The sequence below is a fragment of the Melopsittacus undulatus genome, chromosome 7, assembly GCF_012275295.1.
Source record: "Melopsittacus undulatus isolate bMelUnd1 chromosome 7, bMelUnd1.mat.Z, whole genome shotgun sequence".
NCBI classification, from domain to species: Eukaryota; Metazoa; Chordata; class Aves; order Psittaciformes; family Psittaculidae; genus Melopsittacus; species Melopsittacus undulatus.
The window spans coordinates 42,402,226-42,429,984 of NC_047533.1; the positions used below are offsets into that span (position 1 = coordinate 42,402,226).

The 27,759-nt window shown below is 35.2% G+C and overlaps 1 protein-coding gene across 1 annotated transcript in view; it reads left to right on the forward strand.

The window, feature by feature from the left end:
• The window catches only part of FSTL5 (follistatin like 5), a 304,494-nt gene that overhangs the window by 264,894 nt on the left and 11,841 nt on the right, over positions 1-27,759 (forward strand). Inside the window, exons 13-14 of the mRNA XM_031048784.2 lie at positions 5,560-5,667; positions 7,052-7,176. Of these exons, the coding sequence (XP_030904644.1) occupies positions 5,560-5,667; positions 7,052-7,176 (233 nt within the window). The remainder of the gene's footprint in view (positions 1-5,559; positions 5,668-7,051; positions 7,177-27,759) is intronic.

Consider the following 27,759-nt stretch of genomic DNA (forward strand, 5'->3'; position numbering starts at 1 on the left):
TGGCAACACAGCCTTCTGGTGTGTCAGCCACTCCTCCCAGTTTAGTGTCATCAGCGAACTTGCTGAGGGTACACTCAGTTCCCCCCAGTTGATGAAAATATTAAACAGCACTGGTCCCAGCACCAACCCCTGAGGGACTCCACTAGTCACAGACCTCCAGCTAGATTCTGTGCCATTGACCACAACTCTCTGCCTTCTTCCTTTCAATCAGTTCTTGATCCACCTCACTACCTGATCGTCAAGCCCACACTTTCTTAGCTTATCTATGAGAATGCTATGGGAGACAATGATATCCTTGGTTAAATAAGGTATTTACGTAAGAACAGATTTTAGTATGTGCAATTGTTAAAGAGATGTGAAAATGCATTTGGAAAATAATAGCATAAAATTATTACATTCTATAAATATATTTTCTGAATATGAAGAGAATTTAAAGTATTAAAATGTGTTAACAAGCCATATGGAAGAGGCAAAACCATAGTATTTTTTACTATTTGGTTTCTGCCTAATATTCCCACCATATTACACAATTTTTCTTTCTTTTTGTTTTTAATCAAACATATATAATAGAATATATTTCATTATATAATACTTAGCCTTTCAGATGGTGTCATTTGACCAGAAAAACTAGTTTTGCTTTCAGTGGCAAGAAAAAGTCAATCAATTATAGTTGGGGAGTGTCAACAAGACAGCTGACTGTCTTGTCAGCAAACAAGGGGCTTGGTTTTCAATTGAGTTTGTGTGTTTGTGGGTGTTTTTTAAGTACATTGCATATCATATAAAAAATTGATATTTACTTTAAGGCAGGGTTCTTCTTTTTCTAAAATAAAATTATTTCCTGTGCAAATATCTCTAAAGCTAGTTAATAACTTATTAAGTCTTGCTCTGATTCTGAGAAGAATGGACACTTTTATGTGAAACTCATAAAGATGTTTTGACACCATAGTGGGTGTTCTGATTTAAATTTTAATCATACAGAATTACATCTACAGGGTTACATATAGTATCATCACATTCGTAGGAAACAGACATTTTTAACTAAATAAAACCTTTTTTTTAAGTTTTTTTAATTAGAAATCTAAATAGTTAATAAAATATTTAAATAGAGCTTTTCTTTATGCCATTTGCCTTTTTCTTGGATAGATGAATGAAAATCTTTAATGTATAGATTACATATTGTATATTAGGCTCTGGAGAGAACTTACTAAAGCCTTTCAATACTTTAAGGGATCTTGTAAGAAAGGTGGAGACAGATTCTTTAATAGGACGTATAGTGGTAGGACAAGGGGTAATGGTTTTAAACTAAAAGAAGATAAATGTAGACTAGATGTAAGGAAGAAATTTTTTTATGTTGAGGGTGGTGAAACACTAGGACAGATTGCCCAGAGAGATGGTAGCTGCCACATCCCTGGAAATACTCAAGGTCTTTTTGGACAGTGCTCTGAGCACCTGACCTAGCTGAAGATGTCCTTTCTCATTGCAGAGGAGATTGGACTAGATGGTCTTTAAAGGTCCCTTCCATCCCAAACCATTCTATGATACTACTATGCATTATGTATACTAAGGTAAAAATAAATTTAAAAAAATAGCTGAGTTGCAATTTAAAAATTATATTAACTTCACAAGAAAAAAAAATTATAATTTTATAGACTTTAAATGTCTAAATCTTCTGCCTTCTATATTCTGTCATCTGGCTCAGTAGACAGCTTCCTCAAAGCCTGACCTATCCAAATGTTGATAGGGACTGATATAATGTTTTATGTAAAAAAGTTAATAATGAAAGTTTGTGTTTTTTTTGTTCTTTTGCCTCTTCGTTGTTAAATTGGCCTTTGTGTATCAAAGTAGACATGAACTGAGGAGGTAATATGTTTCATTTTCTGAAAACAAGACTTTTTTTTACAGTCAAGTCAATATGTTTCTTCAGGAAGGAACACTAAAAAACTTGCTGCAATCTATAGACTTGAAGGACTGGAATCTCTGGCAATGGTTTCCCTGGTCTCTGACTGATATTCAGGTGTCACTTGCCTTCCTCCATATGATGGATGAAATACCAATCTAATTGCATTTATTAGTATTTAGACTTCAGTGCCTTTGGAGATGACTGACAAATATCAGAAAAATTTAATGTTCTTTTAAATTTAGGAGTAGTTTGATTTATAGACTCTTCTAATTTGCCTTCAGATTCACTAATTATTATTTTACAGAGTGCTTTACTACCATTAGCTGAATGTTTAGAGATACTCATCATGATGATATGTTAATTTAAAATAAAATTCAGTGTATTAGTCACTAATAAAAGTACAGACTGTCCCCCTGAATTATGCAAAGAGATTCTCCAGTTTTTGGATGGAGTTTGATAGGTTGCTGTGCTATCACATGCATATTCAAGTTTTCTAATGAGCTGAGAAGCAGATGTACAGAATGACTAGGTGTTACATGGAGATTTGTGCACTAAGTCAGTGCTCCTTAGTAAATATAATGAGATAAAACCAGATACTCCACAAGCATTCATGCAAATACAGAAAAAAACCTGAACTTTCAAAGAAATTTTATTTTGAGATGTAGACAAGCACTGGTTTTTCATTAATGTAATAATTTTGAGATCATTAACTTAGGGAACTGTGGAATGAAATTTATCCCTTTTGCAGGAATGAAAGTCTCAGTTTTGACAGTTCTAGGATGTTTAGATATAAATGATAAATTATCTTTCCATTTCACAATATAGACATTTGGTAAGACAATATGACTAAGGGTAAGGTAAGACAATATGATAACAGATGATTAGGATAAGTAAATTAGGCCAAATGTGTTACTGTCACTTTTGGGCACCTGAAGAGAATTTCTGCAATTTGTTACTGACCTGAATATTATTTACTGCGAGACTTGCTCTGTGTCTGGCTTAACCATACCGATATTCAAAATGAATCTTAATTAAACAACAACAACCAAAAAAAAAAACCAACCCCAAGCCATGTAAAAGTAGTTGCAAACAAAACAAATGAGGAAAGCATAAAACCTTTACAATCGTTTATGCATAGTATAAAACTGTAAAAACTTAAACTTGCTTCTGATTCACATATGGCTTTTAGAATTGAAATAGGTCTAATTTGTATTTTAGTGACAAGTCAAGAGATACTTTGTTCAGCATTTCTTACAAGAAGCGTGGCCCTGTCTTCCTTGTCTTTTAACAATAAGCATTTATTTTTGATTTTGGTTTGTTTTTGCAAGCAACAAGGATTTTTCTAATCATTAAATGTTGCTCTGCTCATTTCATATGCACATACATAAACATTCATACGAACAGGAAGCAAGGAAGGGAGTTTAATTTCTCAGATCAGTCTATTTTCATTACTTACAGTTCTGCTTAGCACAGAAGAAGAATCAAAATATAATTGATTTTTGGAAAATAGATGCTAAGCTGTTAAGAAATTAGAGCATTTTGCTTACTAGCCTGCCTTTTCTTTAAGTGTCATATTACTACAGAGTATATCATTTACATTTTAACTCTTTCTAGTCTATATCTTAAAGAAGAAACCACCTTTCTGCTCTGTAAAACCAGCTTCTTAAAAATCCATGCTCTAGCAGGAGCAAATGTGAAGAAAACTCCATATTTTGGAAGTGAGCATCAGTCTTATAAAAATTCTGTCAAAGTACAAAAAATCCTAAAACAACTAAAAATGGTTTTGAAAGGGCCTTAAGTTGTGTAACTGTATAAAAATAATGTTGATTTGGTTTTGTTTACTATCCTTTTTTCTCTGGTGTACTATGTATGTTTATTTTTTTCTGCGGTGAAAGTTAACGTAGATGATGTATGCACATAGGTAACAACTAGATTTGAGAATGATATATTTCTGACTATTACATTTATCAAAATAAGTACTTCAAGAAGATTCTAGAGCAGAATAAATTGACTTTTTTTTGGAAACATGGATGGTGTATCTTTAGAGAGATACATGTATACTTTTCAATTTAGCTAAGTAATTCTCATATAAAGTTGAGAGAAATAATTGCTTTCATTCATAAATTCTTGAGAGCAAGCACTGTCACCTGCAATTGTTCAGTATTGCTTAGCAGCACACCTGAACAACGATGATTTAGAGGCATTCTGAAGCAAGCAGAGCTCATCATTAGTCAGTCCACACTGTGCGGCTGACAGATTAGGCTGGCTAGGTAGAAACAGCTGTGAAAGCCTGCTTCTAAGTTGCTCGGCTACTTTCTGCCTCTAGCTCATCTCTTGAGAGCTAAATTACCCATGTCTGACTCTGAAGGCTATTCCTTCTCCTCCTCCAGGCAATGCCAGGGCCCAGACCCTGAATGCAGCTGGCACTCATTCAGCAGAACACGTATGGATCAGACCTTTTGTCTGGGGAAGCCAAAAGGAAATTTGACACACCTGAACAAATTAGCTGTACAACAGCACAAGTATTATTTTAGATAATTTGTCTTCTAGCCTGCAGCAGAAAAATGTTATCAAACACAAATGACCTTTTTGAAGGGGTATCTTTATGATTTTAAATGAGATGGTGAGCAACCTGGCTTCATTTTCAAATTTCAAAGGGAAAAACAAATTCTGCCTAGATGAAGCTGTGGCTTGCAACACCTCAGGAGTACACTTAAGTATCATCAGCAGTCTCAACCAGCCATTAGTGCATTATCTTGAGGATCTACATCATTAGTTTAAATTAGGTTCACTTAATTAGCCAGCTGGTACTCTCCTTGACAAACTGATAAACAAGCTGTACTTTACACTTCCATAATGGTGAGACTAAAGAACAATTCCTGCCTATTTTTTCTACTCTAATGATGAAAATAGAAAAGTAATCCCCCCAGTTGTTTAGCTCATGCAGAATGTCTCTTAATCAAATACATTTTCCTCCCATTTCACACCTCTGAAATCTTCAGTTCTTCTCAGAAAAAGGAAGTATAAAGGCTAACTGCCTTAAAAGGTTTCTGGTCTCAAGAGTCAGTGCTCAAGGTTGTAATGAAAACACTCTAATTGCAAGTCTACAAAAAGTAGCAACTGTAATTGGAAAAAAATATGAAAACAATCTATCCAACTTCAGCAAAATTCACCCAGTTCAGCAGAAATCGGAAGCTTTGGATGTATCAACGTTGTGTTGGGTTTACAGAGGGTTGTGTAATAACACCTTGCATTGAGTTCAGTATGTCACTTGAGAATACTCTTTCCCTCATAGCCGTTTTCAGTAATTAAAGTAGTTTTTATACTGGCCTGGCTAAAATGAGAGTAATTGTAGAGAAAGAAAAGTACTTTTTTACTTGATTTAAAACCTTTGTTTTCAGCTTCTTAATAGCGTCAGTGCAATGTCATTTTGGTGCCAAATGTTAGAGCACATAATAAATAAACCCCCCTTTTTCAGCAGTTCAGTAACCTTGAATTAATCAGAAGTCTGTTTCAACAACTGACAATGTAATTTTTAAATACTATATGAAAACATCAGGAAATGCAGGTCCAGTCATCATTTTAATTCAAGCATATATATTATTTTTCTTCTGAAAATATGGCAGTAACTAAGGATTTTTATTTTTATTATGCTTCAGGCAGTAAGTACAGATCCTGTTCCAGTGAAACTACACTATGATAAATCACATGATCAAGTTTGGGTGCTAAGCTGGGGAAACATGGAAAAGAATTCACCAACTTTGCAGGTGAGGTTATTAGAATAATTATATGCAAGGAAATCTAGACAAGTTGGACCTTTGTGTAATTGCAATATTTTGTATGTTTTCCTCAAAGTGATATTATCATGACCCCAGCAGGGGCAGTGAAATGTTTTCAGGTAACTGAAAAGCAGCTCAGACAACAGACTGCTAAAAAAGATATTTTTCAGCACATTTACTCAGAAGTAACAATGCTAAATTGATAGAAGGATAAGGAATACAGTAAAAGCAGCAGCATGTTTTGTAACTGCCAGTCTTTTGAGAGCAATCTCTTGCTGTTTATTGTGTTTGTGTCCCTAATTATAGGATAAACTGATTTTAGGCATATTCCTATTTCACTAAAATTATATTGATACTCTAGATTTGACAAGTTCCATCTTTGTTTATTGCTTTTTTTGATGTGGTATACTAAAAAACTTTATTTTTCCCATACCTCTAAGCAGTGGCAAGCCTAGTGGCAAGACAATCACTAAAGAAATTTTTCAAGAAGCTGTTCTTTCATTCCTAATTTCCCCCTACTTCATGTTCTTTATTTAAAGTAATGCCTTGAAAATAGGGTGATTGTCTTTATGTCATAATTTCAAAATTCCTTTTTATTTTAACATATTTTTATTTTCTATGGAAATCCTTATGTATTTTAGAATATGTATAAGATAAAGAATAAGAGAAACTCAAACACAGGGCTTAAGCAGAAAGAGTGAGTAATGTTCTAAAACACCTTTTTAGCACCTACAGACTCTTATTGAGTATGCAGGGTAATTTGCGGGAGTTTAGCTATCACCCTTTCCCAGAAAAGGATTGATAATTGAGTCTGTCTCACCCGGTTTGAAATAACTGATCATCTTCACTCTCATTTTCCCTTACAGAAGATAACCTATTATTTTATTTTTATTTTTGTTCACTTTTAAGTGCATGTGTATGAATATAGCATAGTGGTTATTATGTGGAATTGTCTTGCATTCACCCATAAACGTTTACCTCAGAGAAGCTCCAAGACTGGGAAAATTAGTTCATAACAGCATAAGGAGTGTGTGAACTCAAATTAACTTCCTCTTCTGAAATACGTCTGTGCTATGTTGAATTACCTCATAACTGACAAGGAGTGTGCATAGCCATAACTTCCTGTGGATCATTTGATAACACCTTATTTTTTCACTCTGGCTGAAGTGCTGAAGAAATTTAGACTCACTGGGGGATCTAGTGTTACAAAAAAATCCCCAAAACAACAGAAAACCACCAACAAAAATCCTAAATGTAACTAAAGGATAATAGAAGGGATGGGATACAGAGGTAATACTGTATTTATTTATTTGGATAGAGATTAAATTTTGAAAGAGTATTTCTATTGTTTATAATGATGTTACTTATGTAGGTGATAACACAAGCCAGTGGGAGTGTTTCTCATCACACAGTCCATACTCAGCCAGTGGGAAAGCAGTTTGACAAGGTGGATGACTTTTTCATTCCAGCCACAACCCTCATCATTACCCACATAAGGTAAGTTTTTGCTGAATTATAATTAACTTTTAAATGAACTATAACATTGTCTCCAAAGAAAATATAATTTTAAAACCTTGAAAATCTGAGACTATGTCACCTACTTCAATATTGCTTTGGAACATTTGTCTTCATAAACAAACTAAATGAGAGTTTTGTTGAAAACATGCTAGATGTCAAAATAAACACATTTATTAGAGTTTTTCTTTATTATATCAGCAAATTCAAAAGTTCCACTGCTCTACATGTTAAAATTGAGATGTAATGTCATCTGGGGTTTTACCAAGGAATTGATAACTTTAATAGTCAGGTAATTCCCTAATTTAGGAGCATAAATCTTAATTTGTAAATAATATTTATTAATTTCCACTACTGCTCAGAACAGTTGACATATTGTATTGCATGTGTGTTGTATTGGAGTTATTCTCTTGATTAAAAGACCAGAAAAATAACAAACCCTCTTTTGAGTTTTGAAAGGAGTTGTGATACAGCATAACTCTTCATGAACTGGATTTTCCTGCACATTCTGTTCTTTCTATTTGTTTTGGGGTTGTTTGTTTTTTTTTTGGGGGGGGGGGGGGAGGCAAGGGGTAGAGAGGTGAGGAGGGATTTGGGGATGGGAGGGGTTAGAGTTGTTTTTTGGTTTGGTTTGGTGTTTTTCTTTTAATCAGGCTTTCTGCTTTTAAACCAGACCATGACTGAACATGTAACATGAACTTTCTTTAGATACATGAATATAATCGGACTTATTTCATGGGTGATGAGTATATGATGTTAAAATGGTTCATATTGTAATCCATGTCAGGAAACACTGTAAATTCTTGTGAATTTAAGTATTTTTCTTAGTTAATGTAGAGTTATCTTTTCTGTCACAGCCAGAACAAAGAAGTTCCGGTTGTGATAGAAATACTCTTAAGTACAGAAGAACAGAGCAAAGTGACCAACTGGATTTTAAAAGACGTACAGGACAGAGAAAGACAATGTGTGATAAAGAAGGCAATACTTAATACAGGCAGAAGAAACCTTTTCAAGTTCTCCCCAAGGGCTCTTAAATGAAAATCTATTTTTCTTCCTCAAAATACATTAGTGAGAATGTGAAATATAATTTTCTTTTCATATTTTTTCCTGTAACATTTCTACCTGTAGGCACTGAAAAATTCTGCAGTCTAGGTTTTTTGCATCTGAATATTGCATTAATATGTATTAGCACTTTGTATGTTAGGACTGTTAGATTCTTTGCAAGCTGAAACAGACCCATTTTAGCTCAAAACACCTCTGCAAATAATTAACTCAGTTGTTTATTCTGCTCTTCTAACTTCAAGTTTCTTTAGAAATGCTTTCATTAGGATGATCTTAACTGTCCTACAATTATGAGACATCGTTCAATTTTAGATGAAATCTCAACTTGTGTATGTAAATGTGCATCTCCATTACAAGAAGATATAATTTCTGATTGTAGTGAGTGGTAGTGTGTTAAATCTGAAAACATGAAATTTAAGATTAATTTACAGTCAGTTCTAGGATTTACTCTGTACATGACTGTGATGAATCTCGTCTTCTGTATCAAAATCATTTGACTTCTCTGAAAGAGACTATTGATGGAAAATTTTTTTTCTGTCTATATATTCTACAAAATTCTTAACTAACAAGTAAATTAACAATCAGCAATATGCAATTTAGAAAGGAATCTTTAAATTAATATGGCTGAATAGTAAATTGACTCTATGTACCATCAGTGCCACATTTCTGGAGTAGATAAAATGCGTGTTATGTCCCTGAAGTAATTTGCAGTCTTCAAACTCAGCTATAGAAGAGCATTAAATAATTCTGCTACATTTGGAACAGGTATGCCTTGAGAGAAAAAAAAAGTGACTGTTTCATAAACTATCAAGTACTAGAGGTGCTACCCCAACGGAACTGACATTTAGACGCCTTTTCATGTAAATAGAGGAAGAAGGAAGAAAAAAAACCAAAACGTGGATAGGGATAAACATCATACATTAAGGGGAAACAGGACGGGGAAAAGAAAAATAGGCCCAGTCCAAAGCAAGTGAAAAATTCATCTAATTCAAATGATTTTAAGTTGATATTTTGCCTAAATAGTCACAATTACCTTCAGCTGATGAGTCATTTCACCTGTCATATATGGAACTTAGGATAAAAAAAAGGATTGAAGAATAAAAGAGAACACACTGAAATCAAAAAGGAATACAAAATTAAACAGTGAAAGAAAAAAAATAAGTAGCTGCAGATATGTAATAAACATGAACAGATACATCAGTTCAGGCCTAGTGTGATCATCTTGTGATTTTTGTCTTTTTCTTGGTTCTGTTGTTTTGGGTTTTTTTTCTTTTTAAACTCACATGACAGATAATGACCAAAAGAAAATTTTTAAAGTCTGACAAAAAACCTGCATGAATAAAAGCCAATGCTAAAACCATAGATTTTGGGCGTTTAACCAACAAAATAAATTCACCAGCAGTTAGAGCTTGCTTGAAATGCAGTATTTTAGTTTTCTAGAATGCTAATTCTGCATGCCTTTTCTAGAAAACAAGCAAAAAACAAACCAGCCCCACAACAAAAAACTCCAAACACACTACATAGGCAAATACTGTATTTTTATTTTTTATGTTTTCTTTCAAGAGATATTTATGTGAAGTTAGTCATTAAAGAATTTGGCTTAGGTAAAATTTCTGGCCTTCAAGTACTTGATTTTTTTGTTTAAATAAAAAATGAACTGTGTGAGCAGTGTGTCAGGACAGGTTTTAAATTGACTGTATTCATCAAATTAGTAGCAACATAGAAAGAAACTGTCTATTAAATCTAACTTGTCAACAGCCAACAATAAAAATCCTCAATAACAGCATGTGTTTGTTAAGGATGTCATGCAACAAACATAAAGCTTGAGCTTATTATTCTTTGGTGTATATACCAGCTAGGGGAGCATTTTATGAATGTGAATCACGAAGAACAGCTAAAAGGCAAATAACCCCATTGGCTGAGTTAGCTGGTATATTTAACTGCTCAAGGGCCCTATTTACTCTTTGTTAGATGTCAGTTCTCTTTGGTCATGCAACACCAGCCCTTTCAGAAAAATGAAACCTTTCTGTAACTAGGTGTATTTGTCACCTGTAAAGTAAACTTTTGAATGATGGAGCAGAAGACAAAGTGTGCATGGCTTACGAAATTAGCATCCAGAACCAAATTTCTGTTTGAATAAAGGCATTTCTAAGCAAAAAAGATATACCACTTAAAAGTATGAATTAAGTTTCATAACACTGTTAGCCCAAAATATCTACTACTGTCTCCAGTGTATCACCATGTATTGTGTGTGCTGTCCAATGAGTTACTCTTTAATCACTGTTAAGAAGGAGACAGAAGGTAAAGATAAGTAGACTTGGTGACATGTAGGAACAGAAAAAAGGGCAAATAATTTAAAGCAATGGCAGGTCATGAATTTTTCTTCTTTTTAATAATATCTAAAGTGTTACTTGGTGATAATATATATGTGTTTAAAACTTGTTGCAATTTAGTTGTATGTAAGAAGTTATGGCAGTATACATTTGCTTTATCTAGGTTGGTTATTTTTATATATGTCAATGGAAATGGGATGCCCATTATTAAAAAAGGAAAACTCTACACATTTTAATGCTGTCTTGGGCATCAGATTATTTAGGATGCACTTCCACCAGATCAGACATTTGAAAAGGTACTAAAAATTTTTGTCTGAGTTAAAGAATAATTGATCCCAAGAAAAAAGAAAATGTTTTCCCAGACTTTTCCTAACACAGGCTAAGGCAGTAATTGGTTGTACTTACAGTACAGCTGGAATCAGGGGAAAAAACTTTTTGGATTGATAACCAGCAAGCACAACATTCATTCTCTGAACAACTGTTACGAATCATCAAAAAGCAGACAGTATGAGATCTCTTAATCTGTAATAAATGGTAGAAATCCTAAGGTTGGACTTCTTTAGGTTTTTTGTTTGGTTTGGATTTTGGTTGTTCATTTCAGTTATTACTGAAGCTTATTCTTTTTGTAGGTGTACCTTTTAAGAATTTAGTACATGTATTTTCAATATTTGGCCTTGTATGTTGGCTGAGAAAAATTCATTCAGTTAACTATTTTTTTGTGCCAAAGCATTTTGGAGCAACCAATGTCTTGTCCTTAATTGTCTACTAATGCCATTCCTCATCATAAAAATGGACATTTGCAATTAGTATTTGTGATGGCTGCAAAAAGATGACTCGTACAATACTCATGAAATACATTCTTGGAAGTCTAAAGAGCAATGGAGCTGATTATTTCAGCTCTACTGTTCATAAATCAAAGTGAACAAAAGATAATTGGAATAAATTAAGGTCTGTCATTACACTGCTGTAAAATGCTTTAAAAGCAATATTAAATGAACTCACTGCAATAGCACAACTCTTAACTTTTGAGGTGTTTTAATCCTTCAGCAAATATTTTAAATGTCATACAGTTACCTGACCTAATGAGTCAAAGAATGAGCAATCAACTCACTGGTGAGATGGCTCAGGATCTGAATAGAGTTACAATATTCTCAGTCTGAGTTTTTACTCTCTTTTAATTCTCCATTGTGTATAGTAATAGGGGAAGCAGTCTTTCTAAAATTATACTTATTTATTTGTATTTGGACAAACCAGTCCAAACCCCAAGCTTTTCTTTAAGAGGTAATTGGAATGTGCTGCCAATGCATTCCTGTGAACCTTCCTAAATGAAACCCCTGTGGGTTGATGATTCAGTAAATTCACACTTCATTCCAGAGTTTAAGCCCCTACAGAGGTGTGAAGTAGCTGAAGGGCTCTGAAAAAATTTTCAGTATTTCTATGCAAATAAGCAAATAGAAAATATTATTTTGCTTCAGAAATCCACATAATCAGGCAGAACTTTCTGTTCAGTGATTTGCAACTTAAACAATGGAAATGTTAAATGTCAAGTCCACTGTAGACAAGGCATCAACAATAGAAGTAGAATTCATCTTGGGGTTGAATTTTTCACATAGTATGATTTAGCTCAAACATTAGGGGCAATTTAACATTTTAGAGATTCAGTCAATAACATTAGAGGAGTGGGAAGTTTGAAACAGTTCTTGGTCATCAAGCTATAATGTATACAGTACTACAGGGGAAATAACTTGGAAGGTTGTGGATTTGGAGAAAGGAGCTCTGTAGTACCAGGGAAGGCAGAGAATCAAGAATGCAGAGGATCTAGAAAGTAACTACAATTTCTAATGATGATTGTGGAATCCTATATGGTTGCAGAGCACGTGAAGGAGATCCATCTGTGTTAGAGGTTTCACTCTTCAGTCTCCCAATCTAAACTGTGTCTTTGTGAGAGCAGTGCTTAATGAAAACTTTGCAGTCATTCTTTCCCCTCTCTTTTTGCCTCTCAAAGAAGGACCCTTCTGTTCAATGAATGGCTTGCCTGTGAAGAAGACATTCATAAGAACTTCTGGAAAAAAAACAGAGGGGAGACACTAAAAAAAATATTTTCTTACATCTTTTTTTTTTACTTTAAATAGTGCATTTTACATCATCTTTGTTACAGAGGGAATATGAAGAATGAAATATTGAGAATTCAGTTTAGACAGTGTTAAGAAATTCAAATTATTATTTTTACATTAAAATGCAACTAAAATAAAAATATTTTTTTTTAGCGTACCAAAATCTGTGATTGTTTCTGACCTTGCAGTACATGTGTGGTTCGCTGCCTCTTGCCAGCCTTTATAGCTAGCTGTTTGTTCACTGTAGTGGATTGGGCAGACTTGATAGTTACAGAGGTATGACTATCTGCAAGTGTTGATACCGTCTGAAGTATGTATTGAAAGCATCATCTAAAATCTGTACCATACATCTGTTATATCATTTTAGAAAAGAGTAGATGTTTCGTACTTGGATAATTCTGTGAATAGAATAATTTGGTTTTATTATACAAAATTAAGGAGAGTCAAGGAAAATGTTTACAGCTGTGAAGTGATTTTATACTGATTGTCACAAGACTTTCCACTACTGGAATTGTATGACATAGCCTACTGTTTGTTCTTTATCCCACTGAGAATTAGGCAAAATTACGTTCTGTGGAGAAATGAAGCTTTGGTTTCCAGCCTTAGATTCATGAGTTAAACTTCAGGTTTCTCTCTGGTTAGTGAACAAATATTGTTGTTCTTGGTCCTCAGCTGATACAGTCTTTGGGTAATGGGAGTGATTCTGCAGTGTTTTCAAGAGACTAAAAGGGAAGGGAATGTAGCTTGAGAATGATAAAATAATTACACAGAATCACAGAATCACAGAAACCTAAGGGTTGGAAGGGACCTCAAAAGGTCACCTAGTCCATAATTGTGCAAAAAACAAGTTGCTGCTGTAAAGGTCTTAGATCACCTTCTGCAGAAATGGATTAAGCAGATGGTCTGATGTGAATACATACCTGAGCCAGGTGTCTAGTTTTAGTATTGGTTGAGATAGTTTCAGAAGCTGAGCCATGATTACGCTCACTTGGAAGGCATATAGGTATCAGACAACTCCCAGTCCTTTAGTTTCATGCCTATCTTGCATTTTACATGTGCAACTCACATAAGTTACTGTTTGTTTTAACCTCCCTTCTTGGTGAGGTTCTGCAGCTATGGTGTTTTAAGTGTAATGTTTAAGTAATAACACAATTCAAAATTGAAGTGATGCTCATTAAACTTCAGATGTCATAGAGACCAGTTGACTGTCTTTGTTACAAATGTTAAGAATGTTAATCTTGCTCACTAGCAGAATACTTCTTTGTAGGTAAAAACAGACAAAACTGAACTAAGTGCTCCTGTGTGGAGCCCTACAGAAAGCTGCAAGGATATATATATGTATACCTTAGAGGATAATCTCGGTTCCTTACAGGACACTTTTTATGAGGAGAGGGACTGTGTTTGATCTGAGTTCATTGGCCAGGGAAGTTCTGAAAAGCAAGAGAAAATAAGCAAATCTTTAAATCTTTTCTTGTACATTTCTGATTTACAGATAGATACATTAAAGAAATAGCTGCAGTGTCTGTAATTCCTTTTGTGGAGAAGCTGTTTTCAGGACTGGCCTGTTTTCAAGACTAGTTCTACTGATACTGTCAAAAGCAGCATGGGCCATTTGTTAGTGTTGTGGTGTAAGCCCAGCCATGCAGCTGTCTCTCTCACTCCCCCTTCTTCCTTCCCCCCCACTTCTGGAGGGATGGGGAGGAGAATTGAAAGAATGTAACTCCCACAGGTTGAGATAAGAACAGTCCAGTAACTAAGTTATAACACAAAACCACTACGGCTACCATCAACAATAATAATGATAAGGGAAATAACAAGGGAAGAGAATACAACCGCTCACCACCCACCAACTGATACCCAGCCCAACCAAGCAGTGATCTAGCCCATCTGGGTAACTCCCCCCTTTCTACATCCTGGGCACAACATTCTGTGGTATGGAATACCTTTTTGGCTAGTTTGGATCAGGTGTCCTGTCTCTGCTTCCTCCCAGCTTCCCCTCCTCACTGGCAGAGCATGAGACTCAGAAAGTTCTTGGTCAGAGTAAACATTACTGAGCACCAAGTAAAAACATCGATGTTATCAGCACTGTTCCCAGGCTGAAACTGTGCTAATGAACAAAAAGCCCCTTAAATGTGTTTGGGAGTTGAAAAATACTCTTTCTCAGATACTTTCACTTCAAAGTATGATAGGGCACATGGATTTCGATCAGAGCTGTTGACAAAATACCTTCCTTTATGGTTATTGAATTTACTACATAGTCTTCATGGAAGAAACTTGTTTAATTAAGGCATAGAATTAAGAACTCGTTTATAGTATTGTAAAGGGTGTGACTAAAAATGTGTCACTTATTTTGCAACTAGAACACTATATGTCTACCTAGGAATTTCCTTTGTGGTAAGTTGTTAAATTAATTGTTGTTTTTAAAATGTAGCTGACAAGCGTTTTAAGTAATTTCTTTTTCTCACAGTGGTGTTTGAGGATTATGTTTCACTTCTCAATATAGATTGGTTATTGAAGTCTGAAGGAGATGGAATTGTGAATATACTTTTCATTAAATTTCTGCTTGCATTTTGAGAATTTAAAAGTTCTGAGCAATTTGAGGATATCCTTTTCCGCATTAGTCAAAGGTGCAGCAGCTTTTAAAATAGAGCCTGGGGGGGTTATTATTATGCTACTTCAATTGCAGTTGTCATTTTAACTTTTTCTTTAAATGCTGGTTACATTAACTTATGGTATGAGAACTTGCACAAGAATCTAGAGTAGAATAATTAATTGAAATTAAGGCTCTACATTTATGTATCCACCACCCTGCAGTAACAGAATTCAAAGTATTCTCTCTCTCTGTTGCTCTTCATCTGTGCTAGTGAAACCATTTTGGGACCTCTGTGATGAATCAGTCTGGAGAACTGATTTGGATAGAAAATAAGCTAGTAAAAAATTGAAAACTCATTAGTTTTAAATAAGCAGTACTGAAGGTTACTAGTAAGACAAAGTTTTTAAATTTTAGAAGAGCACACTTCAGCACTTTCAGAGCTCATCCAGGAGGGATTCCATGGGAAGTTTCCATGGAGGATAAAGGAGCTGGTGAGTAAGGTGATTTTCAAGAATGCTCTCCTGAAAGCACAGGAACAGTTCATCTCCTTTAAAGGTAAGGGAAATAGATGGAGCAGGAGACCCCCTTGGCTAAACTGAGAGCTTTTTAGTGCTCAGAACAGAAAGAGAAGCATACCATTGATGGAAAAGCAGTTGAATACCCATTGAGAACTACAGGGGTGTGCAGAGATGCAGTTAGAAAAGCAGAAGCTCAGCTAGAATTAAAATTTACCAGAGATGTCAAAACTACAAGAAAGGGTTTCTCAAGTACGTAAACAAGAAGCAGAAACAGAAGGAAAATACTCGCCTGCTGTTAGGCAGGTGAGGTGAATTAGCCTCCTTCAAGGCTGAAATGCCAGAGGTTCTCAACACTTTCTTCACCTCTGTCTTTACCAGCATTGTTGGGCCCCATGGCTTGGAATCAAAAACCTAGATTGATGCAAATGCAGACCCACCATCAGTGAAGGAAGATTTGGTATGTGAACTGTTACAGGAGCTTCACCCCTACAAATCAATGGGCCCTGACAATATCCACCTAAGGGTGTCTGGCTGATGTCATTGTGAAACTGCATTGGGGGATGTCCCAGAAGACTGGAAGAAGGCAAAAGTTGGCCACATCTACAAGAAAGGTTTAAGGGAGGATGGAGGAAATTTTAAGCCCATCAGTTTTACATCAGTTCCTTGGAAGATTATGGAGCAAATCCTTCTGGAGCCTGTCACAAGTCAAATGAAGCACATGACTGGGAGAAGCCAGCACAGATTCACCAGGGGCAAACTGTGCTTGACAAAACTAGTTGGCTTCTGCAACAAAAGTAACCGACGCAGTTGATGTGGGACAAGCAGTGGACATTGTCTGCCTGGATTTCTATGAGGCTTTTAATGCGGTTTCCCACACATTTCTCCTGGAGGAACTGATGTTGCAAACTAGATGAGTGGTCTGTGTGGTGGGTGGGGAAATGGCTGACAGTCTGCACCCGGAGGGAGGTGGTGAATAGCTCCTTTTCAGACTGGCAATCTGTCACTAGTGGGGTCCCCTAGGGGTCAATATTGAGCTCAGCACTGTTTAGTATCTTTATGAGTGATCTGGAAGATGGGATCAAGTGTATCCTGACCAAATTTTCTCATTGTACCAAACTGAGTGGGGAAGTGGACACTTTGGAAGGGAGAGTCACCCTGTTGGATGACCTGAATAAGCTGGAGGAGTGAGCTGTCAAGAACCTTATGAAGTTCAACAAAAACAAATGTAAGGTCTTGCACCTGGGAAAACATAAGACTCCAGCACAGGCCGGGATCTACTTGATTTGGAGGAACACTGTGGAAAGGGTTCTGGGGGTTCTGGTGGATAGTGAGCTCAATATGAGTGAACAGTGTGTAGCTGTGACAAAGTCAACAGGATGCTGAGTTACATCGAGGGCATCACCAGCTGAGATAAAGATCTCAGTATCTCACTCTACGCAGAGCTTGTCAGGCCACACTTGGAATGTTGTGTTCAGTTTTGGTCCCCACTCTATAGAAAAGATATGGACAGGCTGGAGAGGATCCAGAGAAGGGCCACAAAGATGATTAAAGGACTGGAAAGTCTGCAAATGAGGTAAGGCTGAGAATACAGGGTTTGCTCAGCCTTGAGAAAAGGAGACTCAGTGGAGGCTTTGTCACCATGTTCAAGTATTTAAAGAGTAGCTACAAAGAAGATGGAAACTCCCTTTTTACAAGGAGTCACATGGGAAATACGGGTAATGGGCATAAGTTACTCTCAGGGACAATCTAGTTGGACAGAAGATTATGATTTTTCACAATGAGAACAATCTGCCATTGGAATAATTTTCTCAGGGAATTGATGGATTTCCCAATATTGGACCCTTGAGGTTTAGCTGGACAGGGTGTTGGGACTTTTAGTCTAGGTTATGCCTTGCCTTGAAAAGTTGGACAAGATGATCTTTGAAGTCCCTTCCAACCTGGTATTCTATGGTTCTATGTACATATGCATACAGACAAATCTGTATGATAAATCAGCCTTGAAAACTAATTTGTTTCTGGAATCAACTATCCTGCAGGCTTTTTCCCAGGTCAGTTAACAGTACAATACAATTGCTTCTTGGCCAATTTATTTATCTCATGTTCCAGATCTTTTTCTTTAAAGTAGCTTGAATAAGACTTCATAAAGCTCTCAAACTAAAAATGCCAGCTTTCAAAGTGAAACAAAACAAGGCAAAAACAAAAAAAAAGCAACCCACAATATTTTACCAGAAAACTTTTTCCACTTCAGTGTGGCTATTTAGAAATGAAAATTCACTTCAAATATTACCAAAAACATGAGATTGCAGCCAGCCTTTGTATCACTATAAAATTTTCAGCATCAATAAAGGAAAATTCTTTGTGTTTTACTTGTCTTTCCTCATTAGCCCAGGAAATGGCCAGAACCTGGCTTAAGTAAGTCTAGTTGGCTCTACTAATGTGAAGAGCAGTTTTGCTAAAATGTAGATGTGCTTCACACTGAATTTTTTTTCCCTTTTGCAGGTGTAGAAGTCATTACAGGAATATTTACCTTTGGGATAATGTGAATTCTCCATCTGAAGTTGCCAAACCAACCATTATTATAAATAACTATATATCTGTCTTCTAGTACCTGTCTGTTTTTAAAAATTCAGCATGTATTACTGTGAAAATACATGACACAATGAATGTATAAAAATGTAAACAACCATAAGAAGAAACTAATCTCTATGGCACATAATTTGTTGTACCCAGTGATCAGAAGATATCCTAGTGCTGCCTTAATTGCTCAGAGCACAATTACTTAAAAAAATTGTGCTGGGTCTGGCTTGGATGGAGTTAATTTTCTTGATAGCAGCCGGAATGGTACTGTGTTTTAGATCTGTGACTTTGGAATAGTGAAAAATCATTTGGAAATTTTCACTTGCACATTTCTACTTTTAAGCATTTAGAATTTATTTTTATTCATTATGGTTACACTTTCCTCTTTGATGTTATGTTACAAACCTGTCTTTCCATTTTTAATGAAGCTGAGATACTTTACTATGTGTGGTCGTACAACTAAAGATTTTAAGGAAACTTCCAAATCTACATGGACAGACTGTTTTGTCTGTATTCCTTCCGTGGGATCCCAGCTGCATGCAACATATTCTTGTGGGTAAAAGATCAAAATTTCCATCTTAATAGGGCCATTACCACAAATCCTCAATTCCCATATTATCTGTAAAGTAGAATACAGCCATTTAACGTGATGTGCCTGATTTTTTCCCCTGTGATTATCTTACAGTTTCAATACAGGTGTCATCTCTGGTGCTTTTATGTTCTGAAAATAATATTTTATCATATTTTTTACAGATAATTTGCTTTGCTTTATTTAGTCTAATATTTCATTAATTTGGGTCACTAGTCAAAAACAAAAGAGAGAGGAAGGAAATGTGGTAAGGTTCAGTACCTGTTGTTTTGAATATTCACATATCCCCAGCTATAACAGTATGTGCACTTCATTTTTAAAATGAAGAAAAAGATCTCTTGAGACTGTTTTGACATATGTAATTTATCACCTTTGTAGTCCTTATTTCTACCTCATTATTAATTTTCTACTAGTGCTGTTTCTTTTGGCATATATAAATTTGGCTGTGCATTCCATATGACATCTGCCCACTTTGATGTTATGATATTTTCTGGAGTGCCATATCTTCTTAATCCTATCCTCCCTTTTACTGACATTTAGGACCATCCTTAGGAATGTCTTTTGCTCACTGTGTCTTTGACTTCTATTGCTCTCCTTCTCTACAAGGTACAAGAAAGAAAAACACATTTCTGCCAACACTGCAAATATACGTTTGCTGAGAATAAATTCCTTTATTATGTAATACAGATAGTTTTGTGTATTCCTGGATTCTAAAAATCTGGAAATTAAGGTGCTTTCCTTTGTCCTAAAATTTCTCAGACTATTTTCTTGTCAGCACTGTAATCACTGGAGAGCTATTTGTAATAATTAAAATGTGTATTGTATAAATACATGTTGCAAGTGCTCCATGAGTGAGCCCTCAGTCAATTCATAGGCTTCTGTATTGCTAGTGCACTAAAACTTAAGGATTTATCCCTACAAATATATGCTAAACGTGATTAAGAAGTCCAGAGCTGTGCTTGACATAGAATCATAGAATCATAGAATAGTTAGGGTTGGAAAGGACCTTAGGATCATGTTAAAACAAGACAGCTCTTCCAGCAAAATCTAAAATAATGACTGAGGAAGTCACTGTAGCATCTGGGTCAGCTATTGGGAAATTTTTCCTGTTGTTCTTTACACATGAGTTGTTTGAAAATACTCTTCAACACAAATTTGCGATGACAGTTCATTTCCTTCTTCTGGATCTCTAGTGAGATATGGCTTAAATGCTCGGCAAGTAAAATCTTAAACTGAAATAGTAATAAAATAAAACTTATAAAAAGAAAAATTATTTCAGACAGGATACTATTTTTGTCATCAATATAGGATTTTAAGTAAAAAATGTTCAGCTTTGTCTTGTAAGGACTTGGATGATTTATCCAGCTGAGTTACAGAAGACAACTTGCATGGATCTGTCCCACAAATAAGTGTTTGAAAGATTGTATCATTTGTGATTTTTCTGGTCTAGTGAAAACTGTTGCAATAAGGATGTGGATTTTAATGATGGTACTTATAATGACATTCACTTTGGCTCAGCAGCATTAAAGCTGTGGCACTCAAATTTTTAGAGTCTAGAGCTAATCTTATTAAATATGATGTAGCATAAACTCAGAAACTCTGCTTCCATTATTGTCCATTACTGGAAGCTTACTAATGCTCAAAACCTGTTTCTTTTATAGCATCCATTCCTGTGTCTTTCGCTTACTGTCCAGAAATGGAAATTTTTCTATTCAAATTCAAGCTCTGAACACAAATCTTAGTTTGAGGAAATCCCTTTATTCTAGCAACATAGCACTTCTCAGGATTCCTTCAAGCCCTTGTAGTAATTATGTTTCCTTCCTTCTGTGTTGCATGTCTGTTTTGAAGTTCTTGATATCTTTATTTTTCCAAATAATGGTCAGTATGTGCTGAGAGAGAAAGAATCATTTTAGTATGTTTGGCAACCATTGACTGAGAATTGAAATAGAGAAAACATGTTCACTGCTATGAGGTATGTACAAAGCCATAACAAAAGATCATTCAGATCTCTCATGTAATGTTCATCAGTTCTTACCACCTTTGTGAAGCACAACAGGCCTTTTGTGGGATTAGCCACACACACACCTTTGCAGTATCCATCCCTCTTCTATGTCAGAATATTTTAGGATCTTATCAGAAATTTTATCATTACTAAGAAAATCCTCTCCTGTAGATCTAAAAAATACTGGTTTCATAGATCTTAAAATTAAGTTCCTTTCTGAATTAATCTATGAAGGTTTATATTTCTTTATAATATCAAATAAACCTGTGAAGTGTATATGACTTCTGCTGGCATCCATTTTTCTTCCTAAAAAGGTATTCTTAAACTGCATCCACAATTAAGAATAAAAATAGTATTGATTTTCATTGAAGGCAAGTTATATCTATATGTTAATTTTCCTCTTTCCTCCCAGAAAGGTAAAAAATTTCAAAGAATTCCTGTTACCTATGGACATTTTTGTCTTCTAATTGGAAAGGTACAGATGAGATATTTAATGCTCAAGTCTATAAGAAGTCAGAAACCTGAAGTTTTCAAAACCCAGAACTTCTTCCTTGAGAAATTAAAACAAAATAGTCAATACTTTCAGAAGATGAGACCTGCCGTCAAATTCTGTTCTTCATCAGCACTGACCTTTTCATTCATCTAACAGAACTGATAGTGATGATCTTGTTTTACACTGAAATTGCTCATTTTCCATAAGAGTGACCCCACAACCTTCTGTTCTTTATCTTTTAATTTATTTTATTTTTTTTTTACTAATTTTTTTTCCCCACTCCTATTTCTTAGGATTACTGCTTATTAGGACTAGTATTTCCCAGGTAAATTTTCACAGTCACACATTACTACAACAAATGTTATTTCTGTCTTTTTTTAGAAGGCACTTTGAAATGTTTCATTTGGTGAAGAGGACAAAAATCTTTTAAAGATGTGTATGTGAATATATGTGTACACACACATAAACACTTAGAAAATAGAGAATTATCAAGATGTTCTTCAAGACGTTAATACGTCCTTATACAGGAAGATGCTTTGGGCTTAATGATGTTATAAACAAGTGCAAAGGAAAGAGAAAAAAGCCTTTTCTGATGCAAGCAGAAATATGAAGCAAGTGTTCTTGATGTTATGAAAAACATTGGGAACAAAATTAGGAAAACTTTGAAGGTCAAAGACTATTACAGTACCCAAAAGAAAGGCACCATTGTGCTGATGAGCAATAGCTACTGGACAAAATCCACTTAGCCTTTTGTTATCATCAAACAACCATTTCTGAACTTCAGAAATTAAAAAAAAGTCTCCTCTCAGCAAACTACCATAAGTAATAATAATTTTATAAGTCCTGAGGGGAAGACTCGTATGCCATTGCAATGCTGACAGGTTTTGAAATCAGAAACATTTCCAAAATGAAAAGTGTGGGTTTTATCCAGGGATAAATACTTTATTTGTGCAATATACTACAGTAATTGTAATAGAAAACAGCAATAAAAAATAAACTGTGTATTTCAAAGTTACTTGAGGAAAATTAATTGTGTGATAATTTAAATGGTATGAATGCAAGGCCTCTGAAGTAAAATAAATCCATGTGAACAGTTTTCTTTAGAATTATCTGTGTATGATTATAAAGTGAAGAGTAATTTTAACAAAGTAAATAATGGTTGCAGTATTGTATATCAAGTTCCTAGAAAATCCTTAGTCTGAGTCATATTGTTGCGCTGGTGACAAATCTTGAAGGGCAGACAATTGAGCCATACAGCTAACAAAACAGTTCTAAGGCCAGTTTTACTTTCTCCTTTCGTTGATTGTTAATATTTCCTTCATTTCATCAGAAAAAAAAATGGTAAATATACAAACTGCTATTTTAGATTATTTTTTAAAGGGCAGTACTTTCCTATGCCAGAATAGAAGCTTTTTAGAAGATCAGAGTCTACTTTGGGCCTGTAACAGATTGTTCTTGGCCAGCTAATGACATTTACTTTGAGTTCCAGAAAACTTCTGGGCAGCAGAATTGGTCAAACTTTGTAGTGATAGAGCTTTATCTTAAGTGTTTGATCTCAGATGTTTCTCTAAAAAAGTCTGTTGACTTCATGAGGGTAATCTGTGGGTATATGGCCAGAAACAGAAAAGACATGAGTTTTTTACATGATCATCATTATCTTCTATTCTGTTGATCTTTCTGAACTCAACAATAAATATAATCTTATGTAAATATATTCGTTAATGTATAATAAAATTTATCCTTATTTCTAGGAAAGAATTTCTTAAGCTTTTATTTTTTAGGGTTTTTTTAACTAGTGCTTAGAAATTTTCTCTTTTATAATGAATGAAGTTGCAGCAGTAAGCAATATATATGGCTTGTCTATAGGAAGAAAATAATATATAGGAAGCCAGGTTGTTAATTTACTGCTTGTTAGCAGGTTCACACTAGCATCTTGATTGGCTTTTCTTTGTGTATAGGAAATACAAACTAACTTGCTCTATCTGAAAGGTAGAACATCTTGAAAAACAATTTTGAAGATTCAGTGTCAGAATTCACACTTTGGAGTTTTGGAATATCTTGTTCATTAATAATTCATACTTTACTTGACTAAAACTTCCTGTCAAAATGAGATTGCATCTTCACTAATTTTTATAGTTACCGGTCTCAGTATTATCTTTCAGTCTGAATAACTACTGGAGATGCAGTATTATTACAGAGTGACCTGCAGGTTTTCAAATGCAGCAAATTACTATAAATTTTGTTCATACAGGCTGGCCCAACTCCTTCCTTGAGTTTCTATTCTTCTTCATGACTATTTTCTCCTTCGACCTTTGCTTTAGTATGTTATGCACAGTAAGCTTGTATAAATCTCACATTATTATAAAGGCAATAAATAAAGGTAAGACAAGTTGGGCCTAACTGTGGTATAGTTAACTGAAGTACTACTGCCTCAGTAGACCTCAGTGTCTTCCTGGGCTATCCACACAGGACACATGCTCTAGAATGTGAAAAATTGTGTAACCTAGGTGGGGTACCATTCCCTTCCACAGCTTTCATAGTTCCTGCCTACTCAAAAAGAAGTACTTTTAAAATTAATCTTTTGAAACTGGGAAGCTTCCTAAACTTAAAATCAGTAGATACAGCATGATTAGTAGCCAGATTTCATTCTATTTAGTATTTCTTGAAAAATATTTGTTGTAATTTGCAAATATAGTGTCAGAATGAGAGATATTAAAAGTTGTATGATGTAATTCCGCCTTGGTATTTTGCAGTAGACAGTGCTGTTAGTTCTAACAGGCTATGTCAAAACACTAATAATAACATGAAAAAGTAGTTCACTAACATGAAGTGATATACAAAGTTGCTTTTGGAAAATTCATTTATAAGATTTGCATGCAATTCTTAAGAGCTCTGCAAAACCCTAAGAAGGTAAAAATGAAAGGCAGATTCTGAAGAGCTTTTATTTTTCTTCTTGATGACTCTCTAGCCTTGAGAAAATATTGAAGCTGATCCTTATGGCTGGAAAAATACGCTTTGTATAGAAAGTAAAGTGAATTAATGGTTTTCTATTAAAACTGCCCTTTGAGATCTGTGACAGTCATTGTCAGAGACCCTGAAAGTTCTGGAAGGAACATCCTCTCTGATTTTAGCTGTTTTGCATGGAGACTTATATAATGTTGTTCTCTATCCAGGCACTTTTAGTAGTTCTAGTTGCTCCTCTGAGCAGTAATTTTAATTTCTGACCACAAAAGGCAGTTTTAATAGCTTCTACAGCTATGAATTACCTGTATTTACTATAGTGACTTGGCGAAACAGTCACATTTCAAGCATAACTGTAGTTCTTCCTTTCATCCTGACATAGTGTCAGTCATCTAAACCTCAGTTTTCCAAATCTGTGCAGTTTCATAAGGCTGGTTTTGGTTATTATGCTTTCATTCTGATAGGATGCTTATGGTATGTGGTTCAGACTATGGGCACCTAGATTAAGGTGTGAAAATATAGTGCATCCATGGGTGTAAACTGTCTGTCTTCTGCTATAGTTAATGGAGATCTATTCTATACAGGTAATGGAGTCCAGAAGGTGATTTTGCCCACCCCTGTAGGGAGGGCTCTGGCACTGGACATCTTAATTTCTCTAGACTGTTGACTGTGTGGACTAGATCTTTGCTGGCAAAAATAGCAACTTCGATGTTTAACACATATGCAGGCATGCACAGTTATCCATAGAAATGTAGGTGTCTGCAGGAAAGAAATGCTATCTGTAGAGAGTAATTTTTGTGGTAAGGATTTCTGATGAGGCTGAACATTTATAATGGCAATTCTTCAACTTATTGCCTACAGATATGATTGTAGAAAGGAGAAGCAGTGATGCTTGATTAGGACTGCAGAAATACATTTTTTTCTTGTTTATTTTAGAGCAGTAAAGATATAAATATAAACAGCTTTATATTTTTGTGTACTCTGGAAAAGACAGGGTTAAGCCATGTACTGCTTTTGTCTTTTTTTTTTTCCTGGTTCATATATCAATTTTTAATAAACTGATGAAAAGACCAGATTATAAAATTAAAATTAAACTGGTCACTGTGGTAGTGTACTCATTTTGTACATGTGCTTTGTCTAAAGTACATATTTTTTAATTTTAAGGTATATTACTTAAAATCCTTATCAGAGCCACCTAAAATTCAGCTCTGTGTGGTTTGAAATCTGGTACTGCTCTTCTGAATGATACAGATATACCTACAATACACAGAACGATACTGAAATACATACATTCAACTATCCAGTTCATCAACTGTGTCATGAAAATGTTTATGTTTAATCCTAAGGGAAGAAAGCATGCTTATCCCTTGAGAGGACAAGGAAAGGTCATCACTTTTGAGGGTTCTATCATTTGACCTGAAAAAGCATCAGTGGTTCTTCACAGGCAAATTTGGAAGCTACAGGTGCAGAGAGCAGTGAAAACTTTTATAGCCTGAGGCCTGAAGCTCAGAATATGTGAGGCAAAAATTATTTTTACTCATCCACTTCTTGTATTAAAAAAAAAACAATCAGGGAGGCATACCCTAGTGCATGGTTTTTTTCGCTATACCTCAATTGCAGACTGAGATTCTATACTTTCTATACATATACATATGTGTATATGCATATTTATGTTAGGTAACACATGCACTTTTTATATCAAGTAATACATGCCTATGTTAAAACTCTGCAGAATGGAAGCAGGTAAACCACAGGTATGTGAAAGTCCTAACTCATGCATTCTCAGCACTACATCAGTGTGGGCTTTTTCCCTCTTATCCCTTCCTCTGTTCTAATTTAGATGACAGAAGTGTCAGAAACTAGGAATTCTTAGATGCTTAAGGATCTTTTCCTACACACCTATGCACAGTTGTGACATAACACATTCTATCAATATTTCTACAATACATACAGTAATCAATTTATTGAAATCTAGCTTTTTGTTATGGAACAAACTGGCAGAAAACAGATAAGGAAGCTGAACAGATTTTAAATTGTTTAATCACATTCAAAGCATTTTTGGCATGGATAGAAAGAACAATTATGTACAAATATGGAACAACAATGAGATATTCAAGAGGAAAAAGGAGTTCTTGTTCATTCCTCAAAAGCAAAATATTCCCATTGTGCTGTGCAATAGTAAAAGCTATTTAGACTGAATAGACATGATGAGGAACTTGACAGGAATTTTGTATGAAACCAGCATTACTTTTTCAAAACATAATGAATTATTCTCCGATAGTAGCAGGGGGATTGGCTCTGGTTTGAAAGTAGCTTATCTCCTTAAAGGACAGTGAGAGATAAAGTATTCAGTCACCTTAAAGGACAGTGAAAGGAAGCCAGCAATAAAATTCCTGCTGTGGTAACATACTCTACACCTCCACATTTTTTCATAACTGAAAGTCATCTGTTATACACCATGTGGGGATCTATATTAAAAGAAAATTTGTTTTTACCCTTTATAACTGTCATGAACAATGGAACTTGAAGTGATGGAAATTTCATGAAAAATAATGTGAAAATTGGATATGATAAGAGAGAGTTAGGACTTGTAAAAACTGGTAATGTTGATGTATGACAATAATACCTAGTAAGATTTCCAAATTAATATCTTTTAAATATGAGTTCAGAATTTGTGCTTCATGGCACATTGTTTCATGGACAGGTTCCTGTGCACAGGTTATTCCAAACCTAGCTGGTGAAAGATTTCCTGTACTATGAGGCATTTGGTACTCTAACAAAAGAGAGAGTAGTCGTTTTGGTAGAGTATGTGTAGATTCCTTTGTTTGTCAGCTTGTCAGTAGGAGTTTTCAGGTTAACAGTTTTGCAGTAGTGTCCTGGTTTGAGCAGTAGCATTCATTTTTTCTCCTTCTTGGTAGCTGGTGCAGTGCTGTGTTTTGACTTTCGGGCTGGGAACGGTGCTGATAGCAAGTATGTTTTGAGTTACTGCTCAAATGTTTGGTTTGTCCAAGGACTGAGCCTCATGCTCTGCCAGGGAGGAGGGGAGGCTGGGAGGAAGAAGAGACAGGACACCTGACCCAGGCTAGCCAAAGAGGTATTCCATACCATAGCACGTCATGCCCAGGATGTAACCGGGAGAGACCCGGGAAGGGCTGGAGCTCTGGGGCAATGGAGGAGGTATCCATCGGTGCTCGGTGGGGCAGGGTGGGGTGAGTTATGGGTCGATGGCTGGTGAGATGTTGTATTCTCTTCACTTGTTATTTGCTTTATCATTATTGTTTGTAGTAGTAGTGGCAGTAATGATTTGTGTTATACCTTAATTG